Source organism: Typopeltis vanoorti, chromosome 16 (genome assembly GCF_054136105.1).
Source record: "Typopeltis vanoorti isolate ZY-2024b chromosome 16, IOZ_Tvanoo_1.0, whole genome shotgun sequence".
NCBI classification, from domain to species: domain Eukaryota; kingdom Metazoa; phylum Arthropoda; class Arachnida; order Uropygi; family Thelyphonidae; genus Typopeltis; species Typopeltis vanoorti.
In genome coordinates, this window is record NC_143564.1 from 62951067 (window position 1) to 62963523 (window position 12457).

Genomic DNA, 12457 nt, shown 5'->3' on the forward strand with positions numbered 1-12457 from the left:
TGTTGGTTTTTGGTGGTCTTGCTTTGGAGAGGACACAAGCTACATTCAGTCTTACACTGTTGACGATTTGATTTGGAAGGTGGCGGACTCCGCGTTCGATCTGGATCATAATATCCTCACTAGGTATTTTTCTGGGAGCAATGGCGAAGTTGTGGCCACGTGACAGCACGTTGAGAGCTTCAGGGTGACTGAAGAAAGGTTGATAACGATGTTGGTAGAAAGTTTTGGATTGAGGGGACAGCCATGGGTTCACCACTCTCCCCACCCTTGGCAAATTTCTTTATGGAGACCTTTGAAGAAAAAGCCTTAGCCTCTGCCCCACAAAAACCAACCATATGGCTTCACTACATTGATGATGTGTTCGCTATTTGGCCACATGGCTCTGACACACTCCTCTCCTTCTTAACACACTTAAACAACCAACACCCCAGAATCAAGTTCACCCTGTAAAAAGAGGAAAACAACAGCCTCCCTTTCCTAGACACACTAGTCACCTGCCAGCCTGATGGAACATTGGTTTTCTCAGTTTATAGAAAACCCACCCAAGGCAGGTACATTCACCAACAATCCCCCCGCCTCACAGCAATATGGAGTGATGAAAACACTATACAACAGGTTTAAACTAATCTGTTCTAACGACATGGCCCAAAACACTGAACTAAATCACATCCTCAACACTTTCTCAGCCAATGGCTACCCCCCCCCCCCAAAAAAAAATAATGAAACCTACAAACCACAACCCCCTCCCCCACTCCACAACAAGGATTACTCTAAATCCATCACCATTCCCTACGTACGAGGCACCTAAGAAAAAATGACCAAAACTGAGGCACCTCAGAAAAAATTACCAAAATCTTAAAAAAACATGACTTGACCTCCTGTTACAGACCATACAGAAAATTGGCATCCCTTATCTGCTCCACTAAAGAACAACCACTTCCCCTGGACCTACCTGGTGTATACCAGGTCCCTTCCAGCTGTGTAAACTATCTGACTTTGGCCAAACAGACAGGACAGCGAATATCAGAATTTCTGAACACAAGGACTACATCTGTTTTCACAAGTATAGCCATTCTGGTCTTGCAGACCATGCTCTTGATACACGCCACAGAATACGGTGGAAGAAAGCTACAGTAACACACCGTAGCAAATACAAATTCGAAAGACTATTTATGGAATCAGCCTCAAACCTAAGAATCTCTCTAAATCTCAACAAATTTGGTTATATGAGACTGCCCCAAATTTGGGAGGCTTACATCAGTAGACCTTCAGCCCAACGGCCAAGAACACGCACTTAGCCTGCTAGAGGGCACCATCAGGACTTTTAGGAGAACAATAGTTTCATCACTTCATTCTCGGTTACTGTGTCATAGTGCCTACGTGGACGTACCTTTTTTGTAAGTTCCTTTTGAAGATGGCAACGTGACATTGCCGAAATATCGGAAATATTTATTAAAGTGTAATTTAATTTATATTCGTATCTGCGTTGTCAATTCCTTAAGTGATTTAGTAATGCATAATCAATGTATAAGCATGTCTATAGGAAATGATTGTCAGACATACAAAAATATTTTGAGAAAATTTGGAGAAAAGAGCAAAGCTAAAATAATGGCAAAATACCTGTTGGATTTATGCTCAGAATATGGACTGGTTATTACTAACACAATGTTCCAACATAAAAATGTGCACAAATTCACATGGAGAGAAGAGGCAAGGAATAAGATAAGTCTCAATGACAATGTTATTGTTGAGAGTGATGTTTTTTCACTGGTGCAGGACAATAAAGTGTACAAATCCTCTGTACACTCTAGTGTCCTGTACCAGTCTACAGTTCATATCTGAGAACTGCTTAACTTTTATTCCCTTGAAAAGAACATATAAGAAAGTTTTAAAGCAAATAAAAGTTAAGCAGCTCTCAGATGTGAACTGTAGATTAAATACACAAACATTATTCAAGAAAAAATGAAAGAGTTTGAGAACAGGATCCAAACCTTGGAGATTCAGTGGCAAGCCCTAAAGAAAACATTAATTGATTCACCTAGAGAGGCATGTGATGAAGTTGTCTGCAAGGATAGAAAAATCAGAACTCCATGGTGGATACAAAAAGTTAAAGAGGCAGTGAAGGAAAAGAAGAAAGCTTATCAAAGGTTCCTGGCAAATAAGTCAGCTTGTGCTCTTAGAGAATACAGAGACAAATGTAAGAAAGCTAAACATTGTGTAAAACTAGCTAAACAAAGTCATGGGAATAATTTGGTAAGAGCATAGAAAATAAATATCAAGAAGGTGGCAAAATATTCTGGAGGTTTCTCAGAAATGGAGCAAAGAGTGCTGTAAAAAAGAATTAGAGATGAAAAAAGTAACATGAAAACTAGATAAAAAGATATCCTTCATGTATGGAGTAATTACTTCGAAAAATTGCTAAATGAAACAAGCAGTGACAGCACAGTGGTAAAAAAACACTCAACAGGCATGCAATCAGGAATAATATCCATACTTGAAGTAGAAAAAGCCATAAAAAGCCTGAAATGTTGAAAGGCAGTGGGAGTAGATGATATTCATTCAGAAATGCTCAAGTATGGAGATTACAGAAGTCTTACATTGGCTGCACTGCATAGTTCAGGAGGCCTGGACTGGATTAAAGCTCTCATAGTACTTAAGTATAAAAAGGGAAATAAAACTGACTCTGAGAATGACAGAGGTATTTCCCTACTGATTGTTCCCGGTAGATTTATGCAAGTATACTTGAGAAACAGTTGAGAAAAATTGTGGAAGAAAAGCCTGATGAAGAACAAACTGGATTCAGACCAAATAGAGGCTGTCATGATCAGATTTTCACTTTACGACAAATAGTTGAGAAACATGGGAATATAACAAAGATCTGTATTTAAGTTTTGACCAGGTGCCAAAATAAAAGCTATTCAAAACACTACAGTTGTATGGTGTCAATGGGGCATTATATCAAGCAATACTTAGTCTTTATTTAAGTTGTAAGTCAGCAGTTAGAATTGAAGGAAGTACAGGAATATGGTTTAATGTTCAATCTAGTGTAGACAAGTATGTACATTATCCCCTCTGTTATTCATTATCTATATGGATCACATTGTGAAGGAAATTGGTATTAAACCTGATATAAAAGTTGCAGATGTTAATCTCAGCTCTTTACTTTATGCAGATGATGTTATACTTCTAAATAAATCCAGTACATGCCTGCAAGAGTCCCTTGACTAAATTGAATAACTGTTGTAATAAATTTGGTACGAAAATCAGCAATAGCAAGATGAAGACAATGAAAATAGACAGAAGCATTGAATATCAACTGCATTGTGAATGAAGAACCTATAGAACAAGTAAAACATTTCAGCTACTTAGGCATGATTTTTAGTGAAGATGGTAGATTAAATATAGAAATAGACAACAGAATCAATAAAACTGGTATGGTAAGAAGTCAACTGAATAAATTTATATGGAATAAGAGAGAAATTAGTCAAAACACTAAATTAGCTGTATACAAGACAATGTTCAAACCAATTTTAACTTATGGATCTGAGAGCTGGGTTAGAAATAAAACACTTGACCAAAGACTAGAGACCACATATGAGTCCTGAGAAAGATGAGGGGCGTGAACAGATGGCATCAATGGCAATATAACATTAAAAACAAGGATATTAGGAAAGGGTTTGACATCCCAAAATGTGTTAGCATAGCTAATCTCAGGTAGTATGGTAACTAAAACAGAATGGGAGAGGAAAGGTTTGCAAAATAAGTGTTCTCTGCCAGGTTGGTAGGAAAAAGACCCAGAGGAAGACCAAGACATAGATGGATTGATACAGTAAAAAGTGTCTTAGAAGATAGAAATATAAGATCTGATAATGTTGGAGTCTTGACAGGTAACAGATTGATTTGGAGGAAAACTGTAGATGGGAAGTTAGTAATGATGTAAGTTTTTCATGTAGTACTATCATATCCTGTACACCTCTTCAGGGACATGTCAGGAATTTGATGATGATCTTTGATGAACAAGGGCAGTGAGAATGACATCTTCACTGAGAGAAGCAGCAACCACTTACTTGCAGCCTTCAAACAAAAGATTAGAACCAGTCTTCTCCACGAGCATCACCATTACATTGAGAACAACATCCCTAACCTCTCCCACTAACATTGAAATGAAAGGAATCAATTGCTGGCTGAGAAGGGCAACAGCATCAGTTTCCAACTTAAGTGCAAATGTGAGACAAAAAAGATCTTGTATATAATGGACTAAAACCATGTTAATCTGGTATAGATGTTTGGGCATATCACTTATGTTGATCTTTAGTGGAGAGAATTACTAAATTTATTTAGCTAATAAATTATGAAGCCAATATTTTGCCTTGGTCACCGACGTATAATCATGGGCACAAAAAATATAACTAAGCTTGTGCACAAGCAGAAAAGCATACACAGACTGAGTCTGAAAAGCAGGATCCTACAGTCCTAACTGGTGTCCTATAGAGATGCAATGATGAAATCTTGCTAAGAGATAACAGTCTCCACATTTTGGGTACAGTGAGGGAGCCAATTTTGTTTAGATTCTGTGAATGCTATAACTCTGTAGCAGTGCTCAATATTTATATCTGTTCCTGTATAAAACAGATGTGTTGTTCCACTGGATCCAGTGATTCATATCTGTGATATGTGCTTCAGAATGGCTGTAGTGCAGGTAATGGACATAACTTCTGTGTTCCTTCAGATGGATACTGATGGTTCTTCCTGTTTGTCCACAATATGAAAGTTTGCTAAAGTCATGGAGACCCTGGAAGGGTCAGGATGATAGAGAGGATCTTTTAGTGGATTTTTTTTTGTTTTCAGACAAGGGTAGCTAATTTTTGATATGGCTTGAAAGAGGTCTGTAAATCATAACTTTTTAGAATTAGCAAGATCATCCAATGCCTACACCCGAAGTGCTACAGATGTAGAGAATGGCATTGGATTTTCTGTGTTCTAGATTTTGGGAATAGATGGGTTTGGGAGATGGAGAGAAAGTTTCATTGATTTGGTACAGGGGAAAGTCATTGGCTAAAAAAATTGCCCAGATGTGAATGAGTGCTATGGTGAGACTAGTATAATCATAGCAATGATCCTAAAATTGCTATTTTGCTGTTTCTTCATTCTTGTGACTATTATACTTAGCAGTCAATGTATATGTACATTGACTACTAAGTATAGGTATACATAAGTCTAATTTTTAATTTTAAATAGTCTCCAATTTCTCACATTTCTTGTGTTGGTATTCTAGGAAAGCCCATCTAAATGTGAGAATCCTTGCAAAAATTGACTCTGGAAGAGAGCAATTTGTGTGATTAAAAACCAGTTTCCCACAGTTCACTCTACTGATATTCACAATGATATTCAGTTTATGTTCCATGTATTTTATATTGATATTAATGTGATTAATGTTCGTGAGAATTGGCATCAATAATTCCTTAATGTTCCTCTAAATATGTCAAGACAAATGTAGTCATAAATCATTCCATTTCAAGCAAGAATATTTCTGTTTCTCTTCATTAATGCCACTTTGGTTAGTGAAAACCCATCGATGGTTGAAAAAGTAGAATATTTAGTCTCTAAAGGGGTTCTGGGCCATCCTTTGGATCTTTTACCTTCCAGGCTTTAGTTGGTAGTCTTTCTGTTCCCATTCTGGTCATATGGCCAAACCATCGGACTCTCCTGGGACAGACAGAAGTGGAAAGTCATTCGGCCTCATCAACATCAACATAGATGATGAAAGAGAGAAGTAGAAAGGGGTTCCAAATTACCTTACCTAAAACTTTCCCCGAATGCTTTGAAATCACCCTTTTTTATCTGTAATTCATGAAAATTAAATATCTGCAGCTGTTTAAATGTAATGACAATACATTTATTCTCTCTTTCAGCCTTCTGTAATACCTTTAGATATTCCACTATCAAAATGGCTTATCCTGGGTACTAAGGGGCTACTGGTTTACAACCTATGTGCCAAATTAACATTAACACGTTCGCTGCCACGCTCCTCGGGCATAGTTTGTTCTCGCATGCCAAGAGCTTTCGCATCTTCAAGGTCACAACGAGTAATCTCGTAGCCGGCTTATCAGACAGAATTTTGTTTCATACGTCAACTACGAGCAATCTCGTATCACCCCCCCCACACACACACCCATATATTACATGTACTGACGAATGTGTTTATTGCGTCTAGTCTCTAAAAATCTTCAGATTCGCCATGCCCAGTAAAAGAAAACTTACTGATAAAGAATTAGAAGTTTATGCTAATATGAGCGTAAACTTCTTATTAGAAAGAATTAGAAGTTTACGCTAATATGATGAATTTAATGAATTCATCATCGCAAATGGATGGATCAGGGGTAAGTACTTTCCATTTCAAATATGCACAAATTTTAAATGGTTGAAACAAAAAATCAGAATGGTAAAATTCAATTAAAACCAAATATCGTTAGAGACTATAATTTGGGTATGTCAGGCATCGATCTTTCTGATCAAATGCTTTCTTACTATTTCCCTTACGAAAGACAATTAGATGGCCAAAGAAATTGGCAATACACACTCTTGATATATACATTCAAAATGCACATAAATTTTATAATATAATTACTGGAAACACAATGACTGCATTAAAATTTAGAGATCAATTTATCTCAGTTTTTGTTGGAATGGATAATCTTACAGCATCACAGATTATCAGCAAGATTCGGGATCTTTATTATTTGGAAATTTTACCACCTACAGAAAAAAATATTCGGCGACAAAGCCATGCCGAATATGTACACAAAACAAACAACGACGCGAAACACGTTATTATTGTCCTGTTTGCCAGGAAAAACCACCATTGTGCGTGGAAAATTTTTAAAGTGTATCATTCGTAATTTGAATAAATTGGCTTTTATTTTATTGATTTCATTTTATTATTTTTATTGATTTTTATCAGTTTTAAATTGATTTACAAATTATGTGTTATACTACGGATTAGCTTGTGCTTCGCATAGGAGGTTGGTAATTGACATACGAGTATATTCGTAGTTGGCTTCTGAGGCATATACATAATATACTATATTTTAGTTGAAATTATTTCCCTTCTATCAAGCCCCCAGACGTGCTCTCGGCTTTATTCAGAATCCAAGGGTCCAAATTAAGGTAATTATACTAAGGGTTAACTCGTGTTTGGCATAGGAGGTCAGTAAATTGACATATGAGTATACTTGTAGTTGGCTTGTGAAGCTCATATACAAACTACGAGTATACTCGTAGTTGGCAGTGAACGTGTTAAAAACAATTCACATTATTGTTAATATATTAGATCTCTTTCATAATATTTCTGTTTACTGTATAATGTCCTGCAAATTTAAATTTTATATGCTTGCAAGAGTTAAATAATATAACTCAAACAAACATCAGCTATATTATTTAACATAAAACTTATATAGCTATCATTTAAAAAAAAAAGTCAGTAGGCAAATGCACTAATAGATATAAACAGGATATATGGAATTTGTTGATATTTTAAAATGTCTAGCAACTGACAGGGCTCAGTAGAGATGACGTTGTCCTTGGAAGTAAATGTTGGGGATAATTAAACTACTTATGATTATTTACTTATGATACATGATTAGCAGCTTCAACTACAATGTTAGAATGTCTCTCGGGTGAAGATACACGAGTCAATTCATTATCCTTGGAGATCCTTGTCAACATCAGTGTGAGGTCTGCTTCACAACCAAAAGCATCACATGAAATTGAATGAAAATATGAGACATGAATCTTCACGTTACCATATACTGGATCCAGAAGTGAAAGCAGAATTGATGAAGATGAGGCAAGAGATGAAGTGCATGCAAAATGAAAAAAAATTATGGACATACATGAAGTAGAATGAGCAGAGTTATTGAAGTGATGAACACGAGGAATAAGAGAGCAAAAGAGTTGGCGGTTGTAGTAGGAATGAATGATTTGGATAGGAAGAAAAATGTCTGGATATTAGGAGGTTATTAAGGACAGTAGAAGATAAGTGTGGTAGGAAAGGTAGTTCACAGTGTGTTGCCAAGGTATGATAGTGATAGACTGAAGCAAAGCAAAGATTATGAATGCTATGGCAGGGCAGCTATGTGAGGTGAAAGGATTTTGTGCATTTTGTGAATGTTTGGGATGAATTTGAGGAATTGGTGGAACTGTATAAAGAAGATAGGTTACATTTAAATGGTTTTGGCATGAGTCAGCTGGAGAGATTGTTGCTGGAAGGAGAGGTAATGACTGTTATGAACAGATCTGAGGTGGTGCAAGGTAATATGAAAACACAAGAAAGCAGGATAGGGAGGCTTGCAAATGAAGCGGTGAATATCATGAGTGAAGTAAATGAGAAGATGAAAGCCCAACACAAACAGGGAAATGGGGAGGGGGAGTCAGGGTGGATGGGGAGACACTTTATGAAACGTGTACTGGATTCAGAGGTGAATGTGTGTGAGCAGGCAAAAAAAGGATCAAAATGATCTGGGATGGGGGGGGGAGAATTTGGGTGTGAGGAAGGTTATAGAATTGATGGTAATATAGATTAAGGGACTGGGAAAAGTACTGAAGAGTGTCATTGGAGAAGTGATGTTCGTAGGACTTGTAAAACGAGAAATGATTGTTTACTAATGTTTTGAAATGTTTGTTAACTAATGCCAGAAGTTATTTGAAATAAGGGAAATGAACTTATTGCATTGATTGAATTTATTCACCCCAAAATTGTTGGTATAAGCGAGAGATGATTAGATTAGGATGACATCCTAACAGGAATTGAGATGAATGGATATGATATTTTTCATGAAGACAGGCAGGGAAGAAAGAGAAGAGGAGTACCTCAAAACTGTGGCCACTATTTGCACCTTGCAAATCCATAGTAGATGAGTTGTACCCATCTAAGGTGCCACAGTTTTGAGATACTCCTCTTTCTTCCCTGCCTGTCTAGACTCCACTCCACCATACATTACTAATATCCATTAGAATGTATGGTGGAGTGGACTCTAGGAGAATGATGGTGACTAGTGGAGTACCTCAGGGTTCAGTTCTAGGGCCACTACTCTTTAATTTGTATATCAATGACATAGGGAAATATTTAAGAGCAGATATTTCAGTTGTTTGCTGATGATGAAAAACTGGAGAGAGCAACAGCTGATAAAGGCAATGTAGATATCCTGCAGATGATTTAAATAAATTGGCATTGTTGCAAAATGTAAGGTAATGCACTTTGGATTGAAAAGGTTGCATATGGTGTATCATATTGATGGTATTGGCAGGAAATTTATGAGGCTAGGGACTTGGGATAATGGTGGACAAAGAGTTGAAGTTTAGAAGGCATATTACAAAAGTTAGTAAAATAGCTCAACAAATTACTTGGATGTTGAAAAACACAATAACAAGCAAAGATAAGGAAGTTATTATCCCTCTTTATAAGGCTATGATTTGGCTGCATATTGACAGTGCACAGATTTGGTCACCTGGGTTTCTTGGGGACCAAGAGGTGGTCGAAAGGATTCAGAGACAAGTGACCAAGATGGTGCCTGTGGAATACCTTCCCCCCCCCCCCCCCTATGAAGATAGGTTGAAGGTTTGTGGGTTACAAAGTTTAGTTGATAGGTGGAAAAAAGGGGATATGATAGAAACTTTTAAGATATGAAAGGATATGTCATATAATTTTCTCTATATATGACAAATAGAGAACTGGGGCCATCCATGGAGATTGTGTGTGCGTGTGGTTGGTAGGCTGACTGGATTTTTTGCATGGAGAGTGGTGAGTGAGTGAGTGGAATGGATTTAGACCATAAATGCTTGTGAAGTACATGCCTCCTTCCAAAATCCATAGTGTTACTTGTAGTTATTTATTATCTGTCATGGTTGGTAGCGAAGAACTCTGACCAGAAAAATACACATGATTAACAGATATAATACACTGGCCCCATAGCCTGAAATGCTTTATAAGCCATAATTCCAAACAAACAAACAAATCACTAGGCATGAGCTGAAAGAGAAGCTGCCAGATGTGTTACCATCTTTTGGCTACTAACTAGACAGTAAACCAGCTTCAGTTCCACGTACTACGTTAATATTATTATTATTATTATTACAGGTATCTCCATGGAGTCAGTAGACTCATCGCGGGAGACCCAAACTAGCAAAACAATATCTGTCATATCTCTTCTTGAATTCATTTACAGACGAAGAGCTCAACAACTAAGTCAGGCAATGAATTCCACTCATTCACCACCCTCCAGGCAAAAAACTTGTTCTGACACCCTTGTTAACCACACTCTTCTTTAATTTCCAGGGATGACCTCTTGTTCTTCCATCACTATCACACAGCTGAAACATTTCCCCTGCATCAATCCTATAAAAACCTTTCAGTAATTTAAATGTTTCTATCATATCCCCTCTTCTCTGCCTATCAACCAATCTCTGCAATCCACAAGCTCTCAATCTATCAATGTAGGGAGCATTTTTTACATCAAATATAAGAAACTGAAGTGCTGGACTACTGAAAAGGAGAGGTTCTGGCTCCTATAATATGTCTGATATAGCCTAAAAACATCAGGTCACCTACATTGGATATAAAAAGAGAGGACAGAAGAGGAACTAAAGGCACTATTCTGGAGATCAAACATGGCAACAAGCATTTGAGATGTCCACTAAGCAATGTGGTGGTGATTTACGGGCTGATGAAAACCCACCACCTACATGAGAAACATAAATCTGAATGTACTCATAACAACAATTTCCATGCATTATATGTAAATCTGAATATAGCTTAATTACGATCTTTATTATACTATCCATAATTATTAATGCACAGCACAATTCCTATTTGGTGTGTATACCAGGACACAGTACACATCCTTTCAGATATGGGCTTGTCAAGTATAATTTACTTTCTACAGTTGACCAGAAGCATAGAAAGTAAATTACACTTTCTACACTTCTATTCGCACATGTGTATGTATGTACAATTCCACATAACATAAATTTTAAAGGTATATGGGTCTGGAAGCCTTGCATTCCTAAGATAGGCATGGATGTAGCATGAATGCTATAAACATGCAAAGTAGACAGGCACACTTGTTATATCACATAATTGTAAATAACCAAAATCATGCAAGACATGTCTGGAGTTGCATTCTGTCTAGCAGGTTCACCCTGAGCAAGTGACACTTGCTATTGCTTTGAGGGTTTCTGAGTCATACATAAGCGTTTTGCAATGGAGGATGAGCTCACATTTACTACACTGGCTTTATCAAAAAAAAAGCACTCCCGGTCATGAATTCCATGCTTTAAGACGTTTATTCACCTTCACAGTGGCTTTGTGAGCAGCACAATTTCTTCCCCATGAAATGATGGAGGGGTAGGATGAAAAACTGTGAGGGGTGCCATTCAGAATTACCAAGTTAAATGGTTTCTTTTGTGCACTTAAAAAATAAAGAATATCATATAATTTCAATTTATCATTATAAAAATTTCCCAAAAAAACTTGCCTTTGGTATCCGAAGATCCTTATGAGTAGGAGTAATAACACGTGATAATTTTTGCATGTGTTGATGCAGGACTCTAATAAATTAAAATTTTAAGTTCATATCTAATAAATCTTAATATAACTTGCAAATTAAGTCAAAAATTTCACAAAAGAACCTTACACAAAAACTTCTAGCATGCATTCATAACAACTGTAAAGTAAGCAATCTATTAGAAAAGTGGAATTAGTCCTTACTTCATTAATAAACTCACAAATAAAGTGATATCGAAGTTTAATCTTCATTCATTAATAAATTAAAAAACAAACAGCAAATTACTAAATACTTTTATTCCATGGTATTTCTTTTTCTTCAATCCTCAGACTACAAATTAGTGCAGAAAGGGTGAAAAAAATGCATTTATAAAAATGTTTATCTTTACAAAATTAATTACCATGGCTAATTTATGTAACAAAAATGATTGGATATTAATTTTTTTATGAAAGTCATCCATCTTAATTAGCTTGTAATATGCCCACTTGTGTTCCCATTCTTAAACAAATTCTAAGCTCATTTAGCATGCTTAACTTTTCTATTTGCTCTTTTCCTAACTCAATAAAATAAATTTAGTATTTTGATTTGACACCAACATATAGGAAACCATGTGACAGATTTAGATTTAACTTTTTTTTAAGTTGAAATATTATACTTCATGAAATGAAAATAACAATAATAATTATTATTATTATTACACAACATCTCCAGGGAGCCCAATGACTCATCGAGGGAGGGCACCTACTCTACAACTCTGTCTCCACCACTCAAATCCACCAACTACAATGAACCGCAACTACCATCATCATCTACACCACTGCTATCTACTGTCCATCATCACCACTAGCGTTTTCACAGACAATCACAAACATCCATGCCCACGTTGGGATTCGAAC

The 12457-nt window shown here is 36.5% G+C and overlaps 1 protein-coding gene across 3 annotated transcripts in view; it reads right to left on the minus strand.

The window, feature by feature from the left end:
• Gapvd1 (GTPase activating protein and VPS9 domains 1) overlaps positions 1-12457 on the minus strand; it is a 475307-nt gene that overhangs the window by 27393 nt on the left and 435457 nt on the right. For all 3 annotated transcript variants that reach the window (XM_090406248.1, XM_090406249.1, XM_090406247.1), the window contains one exon: positions 11532-11604. In XM_090406248.1, coding sequence (XP_090262374.1) covers positions 11532-11604 — 73 coding nt within the window. The remainder of the gene's footprint in view (positions 1-11531; positions 11605-12457) is intronic.